This window comes from Epargyreus clarus, unplaced genomic scaffold (assembly GCF_041222505.1).
Source record: "Epargyreus clarus isolate Ecla_fem2 unplaced genomic scaffold, WU_Ecla_fem_2.2 ptg000008l, whole genome shotgun sequence".
Taxonomy (NCBI): domain Eukaryota; kingdom Metazoa; phylum Arthropoda; class Insecta; order Lepidoptera; family Hesperiidae; genus Epargyreus; species Epargyreus clarus.
In genome coordinates, this window is record NW_027332216.1 from 1,366,523 (window position 1) to 1,388,863 (window position 22,341).

Sequence of the window (22,341 nt, forward strand, 5' to 3'; positions counted from 1 at the left end):
AAAAAAAGAATGCGCGCCATACCCGCGCACGTCTATACCTCACTCCACACTAATAGGTTTACAACTTTTGCTCTTGACACGATATTCATTCGCCAACCAGTGGCTCAATTGACGAACACTGCAATATGATCGTTGAAATATTAGTATTTCTTCTCACTACTTTAATAGCTTATTTCTTCTATATTCACAAGAGTATACACAAGAAATTCGATGATGCGGGTATTAAGTACAAGCCGGGTATACCCGTATTCGGGAACACATATAAAAGTTCGCTCGTGAAGCGGCACTTTTTAGAAGATGTCGATGAAGTGTACAGAGCGTTTCCGGATGAAAAGTAAGTATAATACATTAGATATATACTTGAAATATTAGTATGTGACTTATTTTGCGTGTTTTATATATGAGAATGTATGTACACACATATACACAGGTATACAAAATCATATATGTACATACTTTTTTATACACGTTTTAAGCATTTTAACGCATTTTCGGAAGAAAAGTAAGTATGTACTCGTAACATACACCACAATTTATTATTGGGTAATGGTAGCATATAAACATTTTAGCGTTTCTAAGCATTTTCAGAAGAGTTAGTATTTAACATACACTACACATTATTATTTAGGGAGTGATAAAATAGTTCAGTTGACTCGATCTCTCAATCGGGATTCTGAGTTTTGAATCCCAGGTAAAGTGAAAAAAAAAAAGTTATGTTCCTATTTGAAATAACGGTGAAGGAAAGCATGACGAGTAAGCAGACACACATAAAAGTTCTTTAAAAAACATCTGAATAGAAAAAAAAATCTGTGCCCAGTGAGTGCAGCTGCAGCTGCAGTGAGACACTATTGATATGACGTCGACGATACTTTAGATCTGGAAAAACTCGCTAATTTTTTCTATATACTAGAACCTTACAATAGGGCCGACCTGATGGAAAGTAGTCACCGTCGCCGACACTTGCAATACCAGAGGCACCAATGCTATGGAGAATAGTTATTTTTGCACCTATTACGAAGAGCCTCATGTCATAGCTCTCGAGGAATGCCTCAGGAGGAGCCGTGCCTTCATTTCATATGCGCCATACGCGGAAAGAATGGCCGCGCAAACCGAACTGTGGACGACCGACACTAGTCCAGTTGGTGTGGATAGACTAAACAAATAAATGGGCCAAGTGCGAGTCGAACTCGCACACGGAGGGTTCCGTACCAGGTATTTATTTTTATTTTTAGTATTTTTTATCATAGTAGGAAGTAACTTCATTAGTAGGTATATGCATTTTTAAAATATAAAGTGGTGAATATTAACTAAATTTCGCCAATATTAGATCCATTTTCCTGCTTTCTCCAAATATACAACAATTACATCATCAACCCATAATTAGTCCACAGCTGGGCACAGGTCTCCTCTCAGAGTGAGAAGGATTAGGCAGTAGTCTACACCGCGCTGGCCAAGTGCGTATTGGTAGACTTCATAATTCACATACCTTTGATATTTTTTTATATATTTCTCAGGTGTGCAGGCTTTCCTTCGCCGTTAAAGCAAGTGCAAGCAAGCAATTAATTTCTAATATGCACATAAATTAAGAAAATCAGAGGTGCATACCTGGGATTTGAACCTCGGACTTCTCGGTCGAGAGGCCGAGCTTCTAACTACTAGGCTATCACTACTTTTGTTATCAATTACATAGTAAACTATTAACTATAATAAAATAATAACTTATAACAGTCATTGCAATGTTATTATTAAACACAGAACAATCCCAAATTTATGAAATTTGAAATTTAAATTAAAGTTTGTAATAATAATATTTAATTCAAAGTTGCAATTTTAATCGTATCGAACAAAACAAATTAAATTAAATAATATAGGTAATTCAGTGGAAAATAGTTATGTGCATAACGCCATCTATAATGCACGAACGAGTCGAATACGATTAGAGAGTACTTTAGTAACTTAATGAGAATTCGTTTTAGTTCTAGCTTTCATCATAAGATGGCGTTTTTATTAAATGTATTCTTACTGGTAAATATCGACTGATCATTTTATTTACTTAGCAAAATAAATAAATCCGATTTATAATCGTCAATATTATATATCAATAACTTTCTAACTGACTTTATTAACAAATAATAAAAAACATATTTAACTAATGTATTTCGGAATGGGTGGTTCTTTATCGCTCATCGTAATCTTCTGTGGGCTTCGGGGGTCATTATTACAACACAGGAATTGCTTCGATTAGAATTAACTTATAGTCTGATTCATAATTAGGTGTCCAAAATGTAAACAAAGAAATGTCACTGTCAAAATTAACAAGAAACAGAAACTGTAACAAACTCAACAAAAACGAAAATTTAAGAAATATACACAATTTAACAAACTCGTTATGTAAACGAGAAAATATACCAGTTCAATCACAATCACGAAAATGAATAATATCAGTTACGAAACTTAAATGACAGCACAAGAAATGTCTTGGATTCCGATTGTGTTACCATTACCACATTTTAATTTTCTACCATAAACTTTGTTTTTTATTATTATTACTGTATGGGACGAAATTGAGGTGATATAAATATTAGAAAATGGGAATTAATCTTAATTTATTTAGATTATTATTTTATTATTGTTGTATTGCTTTAACCCTTTACACCCGAAGATTTTTTTTCGCAATTTTCGATTCAAAACGTTTATTACGGCTTTTTATATAGCTTAAGGGATCCACAAAAAATACGAAAAAAAATCCAGAGTTTATACGTAATCCAGAAATCGACCCGCACGATCGTGAGTCTCCGGTGGGAACTGTCACACTCACGATCGTGAAAATTGCAAAAAAAAATAGTTTTTTATCAAAAAAAATTAGAAAATTAAAACAATTTGGAGATATTTAACATCACTGTCTTTATTTTCATTAGTCTTTATAAAAAATCTGTCTTTGCAATGAAACCTAAACTACGTAATTCTATGAAAATCAACATTCTTCTTTCTTCCGTTATTGCCTCCGTCTTAAATCCAGGTCTCCAAGGCGTAGGTATTCTTGGCTAGGGAATACATCCAATAATAATGCAGATGGAGAAAACTTTAGCCATATCTATTCCAATTAAATTAAGTTTTCGACCGGTTCTTCTTAGATAATATAAATTTGTGCATCTGGTGACATATCAAGAGCCTCATAATTAAAATATTAAGAAAAATATTTCTTTGGAAACTTTACTGGAGATGTTGGTAGGGATGTGTAGACCTTTTCAAGACAGAAAACGTATTCTTTTCCAAGCTATTTTTCGATGTGTTGGACGTGAAGATGCTCGGCGGCGAGAAATTTCTAGGGATGATTTTAAGGTAGATGGTTGAGGTTCAGGCTCAAGTTCCAGATCCAAATTCTAGGTCAGTTTCTATTTGAGGGCCTGCATGTGCTTCTGGATCTGTTTCAGGGCACAATTCTTCAAATTGAAACTCTTCTTATCTATTTGGTTGAAGCTCTTCACTTTCATGAAGATCTTCAATGTCCGATACATTTCCCCTCACCCCGCACTGGCAAAATCTCATCGTCATTTAAATGTACCCCTAAAATTGAAACAAACAAAATTGATATTGACGAAACTTACACATAACTGGTAATAGCAATAAAAGCATTTTCATCAAACGTTATTCTGCACCAACAACCGTAGGCACACGATCGTAACAGTTGAAATTTGCAACCTAATTGTATCTAAATTGCAAGTTAATCGAATAAACTACTAAATTCCACGTATTTAGTGTTCTTTTAGCTTTCAAATTAGCTATAATTAATAATAGATACTAAACATTTAATACCAAAAATAATTATATACCTGTGACAGTGCGCGGGTCGAAAAAATCTGCCATCTTTGGACGAGTCCCTAGCACAACTGACCGCCTGCACCCCGCTCACTTAGCCGGTAGCACGTGCGATACTCTCCTCACGATCGATCGGCATCGGTTGCGTTTCGAAAAATAAGAACCTATTACGTGGGAATTTTTTTAAAGTGAAACTCACGCTCATATCATCTCGGGTGTAAAGGGTTAATATCGACAAAAATAAGAAACTACCATTTCTAACGTTTTTTCTTGATAGGTCAACACCTTTGTTTACATTTTGGACACCTAATTATGAATCAGACTATAGGTAGGCAGGTATAAGTAGCTCGAGGAACGCGTGATAATTTTAGTGTCCGCACCGGCCGACCGCCAACAGTAAAGTCTAGTCTCGTCTCGCTCGCAAGCCCGGTCGGTTCCCACACCGGCGCATTCCAACACTAACATTATCGAGTGCCACTAGATGGCGCTAGCGCTCCGGAAACGCCTCAGTACCGCGATTTCCGACATGTATGTTATTGTTGATGGTCGTGTTTGAACTCGAATGTTTTTTTATTTTCATAGGGCGTTTGTTAAAATGTGTGTAGTTCATAAAGTTTTAGTTTGTTGTTAATTTTTATAATGAATCAGACAATACGTGTGCAGTGTGTGCGTTGATAACCTGATATAGTTAACCCAAAGTGAACAAGATGGCGTTACAGGTAACGTAGGGGTGTTGATTTCTTGTATTTGGACCCCCTTTTATATTCATCTTTTTTATTTTTAGTATTTGTTGTTATAGGTGCCCACGATTTATATACATTGTAAAAATTTCAAGTGTCTATCTATTACGGTTTAAGCGGTAGAGCCCTGTGACAGACGGACAGACGGACAGATGGACAGACGGACAGACGGACAGACAAACAGACGGACAGACGGACAGACGGACAGACGGACAGACGGACAGACAGCGGAGTCTTAGTAATAGGGTTCCGTTTTTACCCTTTGGGTACGGAACCCTAATAAACTTTCTACACTCACAGCCCCACACTAGGATTTCCTGTGTCGTGTGTGTCCATGGCAAATACACCACTTGTGCCTTATAAAGCAGGAGTTAAAGGGGCTGAATACTTTTATTTCCTAAAAGTACACTCATATACACAAACACACGCACAAATGTTATCTACACACAAAATATTTGGCGAACTGAGGCGCTGCGCAAACGGGGACACTTTTGTGTCTTGTGTCAGACACAAGCTACCGAAGAATATTTGATTTCTATAGAATCAGTATGAAATCATTCAACTCCCTGCGCATACGTGTGTCCAGTTGCTTCCACTTAACAGTATATTCATAACGATCAAGAAGTGTTCGGTGTCGGTAACTGGAAACTAAAAGTCGTCAGTTGAAGACACAAGCAACATTAACAAATTTCCTTACAATTACGGTTTCTTACAGCTACGGTTTCTAGTGGTGTCCCGTGTCGGTGACAGGACATCGGCAACTGTGTCCGATTGCCGACACGGGACACAGTGAGCACGGTTGCTTGTGATGGTGTGCTGTGTCAGTAACAGAAAGTGTCCCCGTTTGCGCAGCGCCTAAGCCAGAGCGCTAGACGACTTTTATTTACGACAGCTATCTAGCACACAAACTCAACACGATAACACACAATAAATAATCTAATAGCCACATACATATAATAATAATACAATAATAATCCAACAGCTCTAATAGTCACCCATGGCAGGGAGTTGAAGGCGTTGACAATGTCTAAACTCACCGCCAACGCCACTCTACCTCGCTGAACTGCTTGATCCGACAGGGATCGGACAAGAAGAATGACGTCAATTGTCGACCGACTCTGTCGGAAACCGAATTGGTCATTAGACGAGTCGGGGCCCACGCGAGAAAGATGATCATTGAGACGAGTAGCAATATTCCGCTCTATTTAACTCACCAGCCTCGTCCAGCAAACATATGGGTCGGTACGTAGAAGGAGAGTCTGCGGCCCTTCCTTCCTTCTTCAGACGACTTTTATTTACGACAGCTATCAACAACATACACACAAACTCAACACGGTAATGTACAATAAATAAAATAGACGAACACTGAAACTGAATGTCAAATCCCTATGCTTGCCATACATCAACAAACCGTTACCGTTTGACTGTTTGTCTAGATTTGCAAGCATTTGAAGCCGATTCTATGGTTTTTAAGCATATCAAAGGAAATTTGCCACGAGCACTTGCCACGTGTCCACACGTTTGTGCGTTTGTAGAGGTTTGAAGTTTGCGGCAAGTGCATAGTGTGTGGAGACAACAATAGATTTTAGAAAACAAACGAAAAATTAACCTTGGCCCCACAGACCTGTATTTGTTTTGTACCCAAGGTCTGTGCTTGGCCCCATCGCACATAAGCAATTGTCACCTGAAATGAAAAAAAAAACATGTTAGATATTCGACCCAACTTGTCTTTGCGGTGACCAAAAAGGTCGTGGCTACTTTGCACAAAGATCAAATCTCGCCGTGCAGCAAGGAAACTCCGACAGCGTTGTGGGAACCATGTCTCATACGGAAATTTTTGATTGGTTAATTTTTTTATTATTGTCTTTTTTACCCGTCTGTCAAGGAAGGTTCTTCGTACCATTGTTGAATGTTTTTATGTAAAGTATTGTTTATTGTCTACCCAGGTATGTGGGTTACATCGAAGCAACTACTCCGATCCTTATCATCAGAGACCCCGAGTTGATAAAGAACATCACCGTGAAGGACTTCGACCATTTTGCAGATCACAGGTCTTTCTTTCCTGAGGATATTGAGCCGCTGTTTGGCAACAGTTTGATCATGATGAAAGGTAAATAAGATAAATGAGATAACCTTTTTACATCGTACCTTGTGCCATTGTTGAAGGTGGAGCCCCTTGTGATTCAACGCCGGAGACCTCACCGCCGCACTTATTTCTGCCTAAAACAGTAGATACGAAAAAGCATGTTTCCTTTACTACACCTTTCAAACCAGAACATACTAGTACTTAACGCTGCTGTTATGAAGCAGAAATAGGTGTGGCGGTGGTGCCGCCGAAATCGAACCACGTACTTTTACCACCTTCAAATTAAAGTATGCGTGGCCAATCAAAGGTCTTATCTGGGGTTGATTACGAATGTCCATGACAGTAGACATTTTCCATCGGTTGGACAGCATCTTCACTTGCTACTTCAATATTATAAAAATAGTAAAAACATAATGGAAACATTAAGAAGATAAATACGTGTTTTGTTGCAGTGTTTTTGCTTTTGCCCAATTTGTTTGTAAAAAAAAGTATTACATACAAAAGGACGTCTTATTTTGACGGTTAAAAAGGTTATACGTATCGCAAGAAGCGTTTAGGACATTTTCAATGTTTTTTGTCTTTGCTGTATTATTAAAACGGTAATACGTACATGCAGAGGTCGTGTGATTATAGTGCAAATAATAAGCAGTTATAAATACTAGTCATATATGAGCCCAACTCTTGCTTCGTCGGTTTTTTGCCCAATTGCGGAGAGTAATGTTCTTCGTGCATATGTATGTATGTCTTATTCTATGGCACACCCTGCCGCCTGTTACTTTAACATAAGAGGTGTCGATGGATTCCTTTAAATTGTGTTAGTGACATATATTTTTTAGACAGTCGGTTTTAATATTATTTTATGACAGTTTCGTAGTCGTTTCGACTTGTAAACGATGTAAACAGCGTATCTAATATGAGCGCCGACTTCAGAAATATGTACTAAACCAACATTTATTTCAATTATTTTTTACTTTGTAGTGACATAGAAGTCGGTTGTATTTTTTTGTTAAAAATCTTTTTTCACCCTTTTTAGTGATGACATACTTACATTTATATTAATACAATATAAAATTGTAAAAACGTGATCGTGAATGAAGGTAAGGTCTGAGTTTACATTGATTGGAACCGCCCGCTCGCAGGGCGCTGCCGCACCCTGCTCGCTTGGATTTATATTGTCTTACATGTTCCAACCTAACCTAACTAAATAGTCAATGATGAATTGGCTTTGCAATTTCATTGGAACCTACACCAAATATTTTCAAACACAACTCAATTATTCCCATCGGTTGAGGAGTTACATGTTTTGTCTCCGAGCCACATTATCAGACTCTTAAATAGTTAATGATGCACTGGCTTTGCAAATTTCATTAGAACCTACACCAAATATCTTCAAACACAACTCAATTATTCCCATCGGTTGAGGAGTTACATATTTTGACTCCGAGCCACATTATCAGACCCTTAAATAAATAGTCAATGATAAACTGGTTTTGCAATTTAATTAGAACCTACACCAAATATCTTCAAACCAAACTGAATTATACCCATCGGTTGTAATATTTTATTTGTAATGTATGCAGTAATTCAGTAGTCAATGAAATTGTTTTTATTAGGTGACAAATGGCGAGACATGCGAACAACCTTGAGTCCAGCGTTCACCAGCTCCAAGATGCGTCTCATGATGCCCTTCATGACGGAGATCAGCAACAACCTCATTCAATATTTGAACGGTAACTATATACCTTAAGTATTATGAGGAAATGATGTGTTTCGATAACTAAATAATTACCATAATTATGAAAGTGCAATGTGAAATATACGTTATACGAGTAGTGTGTGGGATACACATAATCATATATTATGTGTATCCCACATCTACTTCATCCCCATCATCATCATCATCAACAACCCATTACTGTCCCACTGCTGGGCACGGGTCTCCTCTCAGAATGAGAAGGATTAGGCCATAGTCCACCGTGCTGGCCAAGTGCGTATTGGTAGACTTCACATACCTTTGAAATTATTTTTTTTATAAATCTCTCAGGTATGCAGGTTTCCTCACGATGTTTTCCATCACCGTTTAGCAAATGATAATTATTTTCTAATACGCACATTACTTTGAAATATCAGAGATGCGTGCGTTACCCGAGACTTCGTCCGCGTGAACCAAGAAACATCTTCATTGAGTTCAGATCAGCAGCTTTACCAAAGTGAAAATGGTTAGACAAACATTTTAACACAAAGAAACAAATAAGGGTCGCACAGTTGTACAGCAACAGTTTAATATTATTTTAATATATTATTATAGTTTAATATTAAAGTTAAAAGATACAATAAATTTAGTTAAAACCATGTTTTAAGTTTCGTCCGTTCTACTTAATGCAATATACTCCGGTATATTATGTTACGCGATTTGTTTCTTTCTGCAAAAACATGTAAATTTTGCGAAATAGACACGCGTGAGCAAGCTACGTAGAGTAAAGTTGTTGTTCTAAATGTATTCCTGCTACTTTTAAAGTTTGCCCTTGCGATTTATTGTTTGTCATCGCAAAGGCAACCTTCAAAGGGAACTGTAAACGCTAAAAATTAAACGGCAAGTTATTTGGTATTACAGGGATACGTGGAATAAGCACACTATTGCCCTTGCTTTCTCCGGTTAAAATTGTGGCCCGGTCGGGTCGCGCGGTCGCGCACTCGGTGATAACTACTCCTCCCTCGCTCGCTCTGCGCGCCGCGCCTTTTAGGCGCTTTAGATATTTCGTTTAAGTCAATCTTATCGTGATAACTTTTAAACTATTCCTCCAATTTACTTAGTGTAAAAGACAAAGTTTATCTGCATTCAATACGTAAAGTGTCAGATGTATCAATTTTCATAAGAGTTCCATAATATTCTAAAATGTGCATTGTTAAAATATATCCAATTAAATTGTATGTTTGGTTCACTATTTTGGTCATAGTGACTTACACATAAAAGATAGATATATGCTGTCGCAGACTTTTATTTAGAACTATTTAAGATAAATAATCCTACAGTAATTATCTTTGTGTAACTCCAACGATTAGGGCAGCGCACGCCAATATAGCTCTCAGGGGGCTGATTTTTTTCCGACTTACATGACAATTATCGTTATATTATCAGCAAATTATAAAAAATCCCTATAAATTTAAACTTATTATGTTATTCTGATATCAAAGCTATATTACTGCAAAGTTTCATGTAAATCCGTTCAGTAGTTTTTGCGTGAAAGAGTAACAAACATACACACATCCTTACAAACTTTTGCATTTATAATATTTATTATAATAATTATATATTATATTATAATATTATAATTATATTATTATTTATATTAAATATTATATGTATAATATTTATATGATTATATGATATGATATGATTACTTGCTAATACGAGTAAAACGAAATCATAACAAATAAGTTAACACTATATTGATGCATGGCATCAATAAAGTCCACAAGTATAAAATTCGTATGGGAGAGGAGTGCCTCACAAATTGTTTATGATTTCGTACCCTTGAGGCATAATTGGGGACGCGTAACTTGTTAGCAGTAGTGTACATTGCCTGGCGTGATTGTGACAGATCTACAGAATTATGTAATGTTGGATACTCTCAGAAATTGGATTGGTTGAATTTCCTACTGGCTTCTGCCGCTTCGGTGCTTCGGAGATCACATTATGCCGTTGTTTTTTTTTAACACGCTTTTATTAGCTTGGGTTGTATGTATGTATGTATGTATGTATGTATGTATGTATGTATGTATGTATGTATGTATGTAGGTATTTATGTAAGTAACAAGTAACGGAATCTTTGAACCCGATTTCTGTCCACTTTGAACGTTCAGTTTAATTAAAAATTTTGAAGAATTATCAAAAACCGATGACAATACACGATTTTAATAACTTTGTACCATTGTACTTATCAACATCCTCAGGATTAACGATTTTCGAGGCGAGATTGTTCATGCGCCTTAGAAAAAATTAACTTTACTAGATTGCTAATAATTATTGCTTTTTAGTTTCAATAAGGCGTAACTCTTATAGCGTGATTTTTAGTTTAGAAAATAATAATGTTATTTCCCTAAAACTAAAATGTTCAGAAACATATCTATAATGCCCTCTTGTAGAATGATTTTTAGGATTCCGTACTCAAAGGATACTTATCAACATCCTCAGGATTAACGATTTTCGAGGCGAGATTGTTCAAGCACCTTACAGAAAGTTCATCGCAAAGTTACTAGATTGATTTTTGTTTTTGAAAAATAATAATGTTATTTCCCTAAAACTCAAATATACATAGGAATAATACATAGGCAAAAGTGTGGGGCGTTTTTCGAACCTGATAAATGGAGCACCCCACGCTTTTTTCACAATTATATTTACTGTTCCTTAATTGATTGTTAGATTGAAAATTATTTTCTACTTTTTAGTTGATGTTATCATAAAAGCGTGTTTTTTAGTTTTTTGAACTATATTTATTTTTATAATATAAGAGCAGCAGACGAGCATGCAGTCCATCTGATAGTAAGTGGCTACTGCTGCCCATGGACATCTGTAATCAATCTCAGATAGGATTATATATACCTACCTGAGGTCGGCCACAGATGCGCTGCTACCCCTGACGACTTAGCTGGAACGCCTCGGAGAAGTTTGTCTCCCTTACCACACCCTTCAAACCGGAACACAGCAGCGCCTAACACTGCTGTTATTAGGCAGAAATAGGTGTGGCGGTGATGCCGCCGGAGTCGAACCATAAAGGGTTCTACCACCTTCAAAATTTTAATTTAATTTCAATTTTAATTTTCATAATATTTTCACAATGTGTGTAGTACTTCTTTAGCTGCTGCAAGTAAATGCAAATACTAAAAATAAGAAAAAATATTGTTGTTACTAAACCTATCCTTGTGAGTTAATATCTGCATCTAAATTCTCAGGAATACCAGTGCATACAGATTATCTAAAGTTCTGTGGTAGTGTTCTTGTGTGCTCCTTTCAAAGGAGATGTTTCAAAATGTATGGGCTCCCGGCCACCTTTTGTACATTATACTAAAAACTAAGAAAACTTGCAAAGAACAATTCGAAGGGGTTCATTTTCTTCAAATCATATTCGTTTAATTGTTAAAAAACAATAATTTACACTTAAACTTGCAACACAACAGTGCAAAAACATCATGGCGGTAGTGATTACCAATAATGTCATCTGTCATTCTATTTTAACTTACTATATACATTATGTACTTTTTTATATATTTTTTACGCGAATGGGCCTACGCCCATATATAAATATTGTATTGTATGTATTGAGAAACAATACCTATATTAATTATATTTACTTTCATAAATCTTGACTTAAAACAAATATACCAAAATATGTCCTTCTATATCAATTTATTTTAGTTAAAACATTTAAGTGTGTAAATAAAACAACTTTAAGTACACATTTGATAATATTTTACTTATTCTTCACTTAGATTCATTATTTATTCATTTTCAATATCTTCCCTTATCAATATTTTCATCCAATCATGTAGCAGACTCTGTAATATCCTGTGACGAGCTCAGCCCAAACATCAAACAATGGTCATAATGCGAGCGCAACTACCTACGAGTACGGTTCGTTGCCCAGCGATACAGTTGCAATAATAACTGATTATTTTGTCATCCCAAGAATGTCCTTGTCTTGCTAATGTAATTATCTAAAAAAGAGAAATGTAAAAAGATTAGCTTCTCTAGTTTAAAATTATTAACGATTATTTCACGATTAATACAACTAACTGATGTATATTTTACCTGATGATAATGAATCCTTGTCAACACAATCCACAGCAATCGCACGAAAATCACAAGAGTCCATAAAACATAAGCTGGGTAAACAAGTAAGGTATAATCAGTCCAAAATCGTAAGCAGCACAGAGCAGAAACATATTCAGGATTGAAATGGAATCTTCTCATCATTACATATTTATTCAACGTTTACATTGGAGTTCACTATATCCACTATATATATCCACTTTTACACATATCAAATTGACAACTTCTTCTTTTTTAATTTGACATGTCACTTACATCTATAAAACCAGATACTATTTAAAAGGTGGTTTTGTTATAATTATTATAAATAATTAATTAAATTCAGAAATAATGACGGTATACCCAAAACAAAAGCCAGGTTGTAAAGTACTAAGGTAACAATAACTTTACGACAAAAACAGCGAAATACAGAATTACCGACATCCAAAGAGTATAGTAACTTATGTGTGGGGTACACATAGGACCGATCACCGACATCGACAGTTTTGAAAACTTGACATTGACAGTATTCCGCCATATTTAATATTTCAATGAGGAATGCTTATTTTAAATATTTTTAAACAGGAATACTTCAGGTTATCAAAATATATGTGTATTTTTCTTCAATTATACAAATTATTCGTGTTTTTTAGATAAAGTGTACATGAGATGGCCGAAAATGAAACATCTCCTTTATATCATACACATAAAAACAGTACTGGGTTTATAATTACTTACGTCTCTATCCCCTCAGCTCATCTGAATGAAGACGTGGACATAGGTGACCTGATGCGCCGGTACACCAACGACGTGATCGCCTCCGCCGCCTTCGGGCTCCAGGTGGACTCATTCAAGGAGAAGGAGAACGACTTCTACAAGATGGGTCAAGCTATGTCCCTCTTCACGCCACTTCAGCGGTTCTTCCTTTTTTTCATTGCTACCTTCCCGTCTTTAGCTAAGGTAACTTTTATTATTTGCTTCAATATTTTACACTATCATTATGATCATTATCAACTCATTACTGTTGTACTGATGTTCTACGATCTCCTCTCGAAATGAGAAGTTTTGGCTGTAGTTCACCAGCAAGTACGCGCCTTTGAAAACATATTAATTCTCCTCATTATATTTTCTTCTTTGGGTATAAATATCAATATATCTTGATTTTTTTCTAATTAACTCACGGTTAGACAATCATAAAAATGTAATTGAGTTCGATATATTTTATAATCAAGAAATCTAAGTCTACTTAATATATTTTTGTTTTGTTTTGTAGTTGCTGAAAATTCAAATATTTTCGGACAAAATAACAAAATTCTTTAACAACATCGTATTTTCTACTATGAGCCATAGAGAACAGAACAACATTGAAAGACCTGATATGATCCAACTCCTCATGGAAGCTTCTAAAGGTAAATTGATAAAAGTATGCAGCAATAAATATCATAAAACGACAGTGACAGTCATGGAATATACATAAAACTGGAAATAATTAATTGGTTTCTTATATTTCCAGGATCTTTGAAGAATATTGATACAAATGCAGAAGAAAGCGATCATTTAGCTATAGTTGGAGATACCTTTAAGCCACAAACTATAAGCCGAAGTAAGTTCCGCTTATTATCCAACACCGTTGCATTATTTGGGAAACAAAATCTTTAGTAACATTAATTATGTATAACATTCGTTGAAATCAGTAATTGAGATGACAAAATTTATTACAGAATGGACACAGAAAGAACTTGTTGGTCAAGTGTTTATATTCTTCGCCGCCGGCTTCGAGACCACTGCATCCACCTTGACCATGATAGTCCATGAACTGGCTCTCAACCCACACGTCGAGGATAAATTGTACCAGGAGATCAAGAGTTACAAGGAGAAAAACAAAGAGCTGACTTACGACAATTTAAACAAGCTGAAATATTTAGACTGCGTTATAAACGGTAAATATTTAGTTTCGGATATATATGACCATTGACCATGCTTGTTTGTGACTTGTATGACACAAAAAAGTTACGATAAATTCTTTTTCATATAAAATATTTAAATCTTTAATCTTTAAATCCATCGACATACGGGTATCTCTTTAAGATCAAATAATGAAGAAGGTAATATTCATTTTAAATTCGAAGCTAGGTTGAGTATATCTAATCTATTTCATATTGCTTTATCAGAATCCTTCAGAAAGTGGGCTGCGGCGCTGATAATGGACAGAACGTGCACGAAGGCTTATGAGCTACCCCCGCCCAGGGAAGGAGGGAAGCCTTACATTGTAAGTATCTAGATCACTTCAATATGTCTAGCTTGGATACTCGGAGAGATGCATCAGATCTTATCTTTTTATATAAATTAGTAAATTCTCAGATACATTGTCCGCGTCTTCTCTCTAAGCTCTCCTTTAGAATACCCGTCAACATGCCTCGCAAACCGATTCAACTCTTCGTACCTCCCCATTGTAAAACTAAATTGGGATCAAACTCTCCTATTGCAAGACTGTCCATACTCTATAATAAGCGTAGTGAATCCACAGACATCGACATTAATAATATGTGTCTAGCTGCTTTTAAGAAGGCTGTATCTAAATTATAATTAGTGTTTAATTTACTTGTACTATTTTTTTTTCTCTTTTTTGTGTTGTTTAAGTTTTTGGTTTATAAAGTTTGTTATTCTATTTTCATTACCACGTTTAGATCTGTATTGCATGTGATGTTTACCTCTAAGTGGTCGTACATTTATTGCTTGCATTGTAACTAGATTTAATTTAAAAATATGTATAATGTTACAACCGTTGGTGAACTTATTACAATAAATAAATATAATAAAATAAAAATAAAATAAGTAATCTGGTTTGATGAAATATTCAATAAAGTCAATATTCAAGTAGTAAAGTCACAAAGTTTATACAAAAATATTTTTACATAATAAAAGTAAGGTTTCTAATAGAGCAAAAGTCAATTTATTTTTGATTTTTTAGCAAAAGTAAATCTGCCTAGAACGTTTATTTGTATTTTAAACCCCTACCTGAAACTTAATATCATATCGCACATATCGTATCGTATGTCCAATATCATACTTTAAAGAAACGAAATTGAGTTTTGGAAGTATTAGGAGAAATTTACTTTTTATGTTATGTTAATTTTGAAAAAATACTATTATAGCGTAAAAATGGAACCTGAAACTCAATATTTTTTACAGATACAACCTGGTGACTATGTATACAACATGGTCAATAGTATTCACATGGACCCCAAGTACTACCCAAATCCAGAGGTCTTCGATCCTGAAAGGTTTTCGGACGAGAACAAGCACAAAATCCAACCGTGTACATTTATGCCCTTTGGCGTAGGACCCAGAAACTGTATTGGTAGGTATTCATCATGATCAGTCCATATCTGTCCTATTGAGCAGGGGTGTTCGACTGTTCGTATTTCAGAGACAGGGATTTTCTATTTCCTGTGTATGAAATGATACTAACAAACATGTAACCAATTCGTACAAGTAAATAATGTTGAAATGTGCATTACTTCATTGTAACTGCCATTGGCCCTAATGATGACCTGCGTGGCGCAGCGGACATAACATTGGTCGGCCTCCCAAAAGACAACGGGTTTGATGTCCAGTCAGTCAGGTATATTAATCTTTCAAATCGGCTTTTTGCTCGTGCTTTAGGTATTCTTTTCTCTGTGTTAATCCATTTAGAGTCTAATATAGCCCAAAATAATCACAGTTGAGAGAGATACCTGAACAGAGGTATATTCGAAGCTCCTCAAATGTTATTTAGTGATTTTCCCATTTTTTTGGTATTTCATACCTACATTCATACCGTACCGATAAAACCCGTAATTAGGATTTCTAAGAACCCTCCACGCTGTTGCTAACAAAGAATAACTTTAATTGAAACGAATATCGCAGTAATTAAGTTGGAATTAAAATCGGAGTAACTGTAAAACTTAGAAATATTTATTGAAGTTTCTAGAATCTTTCTGTTTTCAAGGGAAAATTTATTACTCAAGTAAATATTAAAGTTTGAGTTTGAATAACAAACCGTATACTACTTATTTATGCCTTATAATTAAGCACTGTTCCATTCTACTTTGAAGGGTGTGGTTAGTGGTAGTTGTAATCCTATCTGGAGTTGATTAGGTATAGATGTCCATCGGTGGAAATAGATACTTAAAATGATATCAAATACACATTATTCTTGTTTGCTACTTCTTTCTATAAAATATAAAAAAATAGGAACACTTTCTACGCTTTCCTCTAGATGTTGGGTATGTACTAATGAAATTCAGGAGATGTTTTCTTATGAAGTAATTTTCTTATTGTGATCCCAAGCACTCTAACAAGCGTAATGAATATACGAAACACCGCCTTCTATGAAAATCCTATGTGTAAGTTGATAATATGAGTTTAATGGACGAATAGGAGCTACTGATAGGAAATATTTTTAAAGCGTTTTTCAATTTGTAATGATAATTTTGGTACAATTGCACTGGAGCAAAATTACCAGGCTTAAATAATTACTATCTAAATAAGATAATTAAAAGTCATTATTTTACGGGGTGGCAGTAGCTACTTAGTGTCAGACGGATTTCATGCTCGGCTGCTGCTTACATATAAATATCATAGATTCTAAAAAAAAATCATTTAGCTTATATAATCAAAATGTAGATAGAAGTCGTCTAAAAGTAATATGTTAGTAGAATAAATATCAACCCTGAAGTAACTACCTACAAGTTGCGCTGGCCGACATCCGCTAACAATTTTTCATTCTCTTGGCTGTATATTTAAACACTTGGTTGTTTCTGATCGGTACGGAGTTTTATATTGCGTAATATGCTCTCACTTGGACCGCGGCCAAGGGTTAGAGTAATGGGTGCTAGATTATGCACCCGGCTTCGCTCGTCTGGTTAACACGTACGTAGATTTAAGTGCGTCGTCCCTGTAGTTCTGGGACCAGAATAGGGCTACGGTATCCCATGCCTGTCGTAAGAGGCGACTAAAAGGGGGCTCCGGGGTTGCGGGCGGCAAGAGTGGGAGCTCGAACCGCCCAGCCAGCGACCCCGGGAAGGACGGCGGTATGTGTGGTCGCATACCGTCGTACGCACCAGACGGTGAGGCGAGCGCCAAGCTCACCTGGGCGGAGCCCGACGGGGCAACGCGCTAAAAGGGCTCCGGTTGTGTTCCTTTGGAGATCCCGGAGCTCTCTACGCAGCGTCGAGGACGGCCACCGGGGGGGTTTTAGTGCGGTAAGAATCCCACATAACCCCAAGTCACTCCCACGACACCGGGTACCTTTTGAAGGTTTCCCCCTCCTAAACAAAAAAAAAAAGATCTTTGTGCGTGTTTCTTTAAAATGAATTTCATTATATTTTTTGATACAGTACAGTAGTTGATCAGTTAAGTGGTCATGAATATATGTTCTTGACGCTAAGTAGGTGTAGATGATGTCCTTCCTAACATGAAGGTGGTAGAACCCTCTGTGGTTAGACTCCGGCGGCACCACCGCCACACCTATTTTTACCTAATAACAGCAGTGTTAGGCGCTGCTGTGTTCCGGTTTGAAGGGTGTGGTAAGGGAGACAGACTATTCCGATGCGTTCCAGCTTAGTCCTCAGGTGTAGCGACGCATCTGTGGCCGACCTCAGGTAGGAATATCTAATCCTATCTGGGGTTGATTACAGATGTCTATGGGCGTCAGTAGCCACTTACCATCACTGCATGCTCGTCTGCTACTCCTATATTATAGAAAAAAATAGAACATCTATAAGGGGACTAAATAAGAATGTTTACTAAAATTAAATAAACTAAACAAAGAGTATTGACACCGTTTTTTCTTACATTTCTTGTAGGTTCCAGGTTCGCTCTGATGGAAGTAAAGGTGCTTCTCTTCAATCTTCTGTCCAAGTTCAAGATTGTGAAAAGCCCGAAGACTACTGACCCTATCCGCCTGCTGGCCCAAGACTTCAACATTAAGTCAGTTGGGGGCTCGTGGATCAAGTTGGAAGAAAGAAAATAATGGTCATCAGAAAAATGGTCGTAAACTTATTATTAAGGTCCTACAATATTTTTGTCTTATACGCCCATTATTAAGAAATAATTTTACCAATTATTGTCAAATTCGATCTTCGATAGGTAAAACTTCGATAAGCCTATACATTGATGATTCATTTAATATAGCTGGTCAAATATAGCCTTAAAACATATAAATAAGCGCGTCACATTCATAAATTCATGTCAAAATGTATCACTCTCATTTCATATTATAGTAATTTACTTAAGTTTAGTTTTAAGTCAGTTTATAACGCAATTTTCATTTAATATGTTTACTTCTTTAGTTATTACTTCTAATAAAATTATTATGACTATTTGCAGAGATAACCGACAGACACTAATTAACAGACGTAAATACATATAATTATATAAATATCGCTTAATTGTGATTACGCTATTGTTTACATACATCGTGATAAATTTATGTTTATTTAATTAATATAATATGCCATTAAAGTTTCTGTTTGGTTATAAATATTTAAAGGAATTCATGAACAGAACTTTAACAGTTTAATTTTATTTATGAGAAAGAATAAAACTATTTCTTCTACCAATTTATCACTTTTTATTATTCCCCATAGATTAGTATTATTCCCGCTCAAAATACAACTCAAACGTCAACAGCGTAATTTTTCTTTTTTATGCTAACACATACATTCGTACTGGCCAGTGACTATGAATTTTTCAAACGGGCCTTCAGGGCCAAGTCCGAAACTATAAGGATTAGCGAAAAATACTGAAAGGAGTTAAGAGGCCGATTTTGATAAAAACTAAAACTGCATCATTCGTTTTTTAAAATATCTTTTTCCTTAGTCGGGAATCGAACGAGTTCATTTTGAAAAAAATTACACCCTCTATATTATTCTACTATCTGATAGTGTCGCTTATGAGGATCAAATTCTGGAAAGTAATGTTATGTGACATTCTCGCAAATTGTCAACTTTACAACTGTATTAAACGAAACTCTGCTCATAGCAAGTTAAATCTATTATATTGGTCCTTAAAATAACCTTAACTAAGTCGGACATAAAAATATAAATTCTTGGAGAACAAAACGTTTTGAATGATTGGAAGCATTTAGCCAAAAAAATGTTAATACGCGAAATTTTTAAATTGATAAATGGCGGGAACTTAACTGCCAAATTAATATGAAAAAATATGTATTTTCTTAAAATTGAGGCTTTTCCTTTCGTTTATCATTTATCATTACTTCCCAGATTTTTAATCCTTATTAGCCACACTATCAGTTAGTGAAATAATATAGGTGTTTTTTTTTCAAAATGAATTCGTTCGTATCCCGGCTAGGGAAAAAGTTATTTTAAAAAAGTAATGATGCAGTTTTAGTTTATATCAAAATCGGCCTCGTAACTCCTTTCAGCTTTTTCGCTAATCCTTATAGTTTAGGATTTGGCTCTGAAGGCCCGTTTGAAAAATTCACCCTGTATAAATGGGAACTTATTATTAAAAAAAAATAAAGCACCATAAAAAAAGAATACATAATAATTAATTAAATAATACTACGATACAATAACTCGAATATATTTCTAACACAAGAGTTTTTGAGAGAGTACCTATTTCCTACACTTATGCGAAATAACATCTTTACCTTATAACACTTATACCAAACGACCGGATATACTAGACTTTCCTTAGAATTTTCTACTAACTGAAAACCTATTTTACGATACTTACTGCAGTAAAATTGGTAGTAGGCAATAATTAGTGTTTTCCAACTTTTAGAAAAGTGAAGATTGCAAATCGACAATAATACATATTTGTATGTACAATACTAATGGTACAATAGTACATCATTATATGTATGGTTATTAATTCAAAGTTAAAATATTACCATAAAATTTAAACCAGTTACACAGCAACTATTTTACTCACTGTATTGAGTTATGTATTTTAACTGTTCAAATGTAGTCGTAAAATAAACTTACGCGTTATCAACGGCGGGATTGGAAAAATACGTTGTCATATAGCGACCGTGCAAGTAACAGTTTTCAACTTGTCAAGATAACGTTTTTTTATTGGATTTTTATAATACTAAAGTAGAAAACGAACATTCAGCCCACCTCAGATTCAGTTTATGTCGTGTCTGTAATCTGTTGGCAACCCAACAATAGTGTTAACGTAATGGTTATGTGGCAACACTGAGCTCTCTTCCGCTCGCCACCATTAAACCGCTTGTACGTGTATTATTAAAATAAAATAAGTATTCTGCCTCCAAAGTTCAGTCTTTAATTCATACAATCCACAACAAACCCCCCAACATAATCAATGCCAGATACGATGAGTATTCTACCTGAGGTCTGCCACAGATGCATTACTTCCTTGTTCCAAGTTTGAACGTCATTGGAAAGAAAATTGATTCGAAAATTAAATAATTTAATTACACCCATATGTTACAAATGCGCTTTAGGGTATCCATTACAAATAAATATAGAATGTGTACACTCAGTAAATAGTTAAGTACATAGTTATAAGGCTTAATGTAATTTGTGTACACATGCAATGCAGTTCATATGTTTAGCGTTAAGTTTGACGCAGCGTGTCCGCACTTAACGTCACGTCATGTGTTCCGACGTTAAATTGCTTACATTTGGCAGCTCTCGGGCTGTTTTTAGAACAAGCACATTTTAACTCGCCGCGGGTAAGCCGTTTAGGGAACAGCTTTTGCGGTCACTGGAAATGTTTGGAATCGTATAAACTGGAATCGGAATACGAAATTGAGTTGATAGTTGATAGTAATGATTTGTGCTGTCTTACCGATAGTGGTAGGTCAATGCTGCAGACATTTAATATCAGGTAATTTGTAGGTTAATTTAATACTTGTTACAGTTAAGAGAATTGTTATAAAGACAAAAACTCGACTATTTAAAATATATTCTATGAGTCTCGCACAGTTTAGTTGAATCCAACGACACCTCATATTATGTTAAAATACAAGCCGGCAACATGGCGTGCTAAAGAATGATACATACATTTAAACATAAAATCGTACGCTCCAAAAACATTACCTTTCGTAGTTGGGTAAAAAGACAATGGTTTTTGCTTAAAATCAAGAAACGCCTAGATCACTCCTTTAAATTGTTCTATTGCGGCTTGGTATCTTATGATAATTTATATAGTCAAAATTTATTAGACAGCAAAAAGAAATAAATGTTAAATAGATGTGAAATATGTTTATAAATTACTTAGTGGAATATACTATGTGTGTAAATATTTAATAGACACCCTGTGTGTATTTAGAGTAAGTTTGACGCATCGTATCTGCAATTTAGTTTCGTCATGTATTCAGGCGTTAAATGCAGTCTGAAATTTATCATTATCGTCCAAGATTTTTGAAGGTTGTAGAACCATTTATGGTTCGACTCTGGCGGCACCACCGCCACACCTATTTCTGTTTAATAACAGCAGTGTTAAGCGCTGCTGTGTTCTGTTTCGAAGGGTGAGGTTATGGAGACATAATTTTCCGAGGCGTTCCAGTTTAGTCCTCAGGGGTAGCGGCGCATCTGTGGTCGACATAGACTTAGAATTCTTTCGCTACGCTAGTGGTCGACCTCAGACGAACGATGGTTACAGATATCCATGGGCGGCAGTAGCCACTTACCATCAGGTGGACTGCATGCTCGTCTGCGACTCCTATATTATATAAAAAGCTCCAAAATTTATCTTTATCGTCTAAGATTTAATAGTAAATGCCATTAGGCATTAGGCATCCTCGTAAGCCATATGTTAGTTGTATACAATAAGAATAAATAAAATCACACAGCGTCGGTTACATAATTATACTTTTAAAGTACCTTTTCAGGTTTCCATAACGAGCATAA

General features: G+C 35.5%; 1 protein-coding gene across 1 annotated transcript; it reads left to right on the forward strand.

Annotated features, from left to right (window-relative positions):
* Positions 1 to 15: 15 nt before the first annotated feature.
* On the forward strand, positions 16 to 18,961 carry LOC140744073 (probable cytochrome P450 9f2). Its single transcript, XM_073075538.1, has 10 exons — positions 16 to 334; positions 6,506 to 6,669; positions 8,259 to 8,375; positions 13,209 to 13,414; positions 13,728 to 13,863; positions 13,968 to 14,057; positions 14,176 to 14,394; positions 14,626 to 14,723; positions 15,647 to 15,815; positions 18,304 to 18,961. Exons 1-10 carry the CDS (start codon positions 126 to 128, stop codon positions 18,468 to 18,470), a joined length of 1,575 nt encoding a protein of 524 aa, XP_072931639.1. The 5' UTR covers positions 16 to 125; the 3' UTR covers positions 18,471 to 18,961.
* The last annotated feature ends 3,380 nt before the right edge of the window (positions 18,962 to 22,341 follow it).

Coding starts and splice junctions, on each gene's coding strand:
- LOC140744073 (XM_073075538.1), top strand. CDS start 126: ATGATCGTTGAAATATTAGTATTTCTTCTCACTACTTTAATAGCTTAT. Junction 13,864..13,967: donor CCTCATGGAAGCTTCTAAAG/GTAAATTGATAA, acceptor TTATATTTCCAG/GATCTTTGAAGAATATTGAT. Junction 14,724..15,646: donor AAGGAGGGAAGCCTTACATT/GTAAGTATCTAG, acceptor TATTTTTTACAG/ATACAACCTGGTGACTATGT.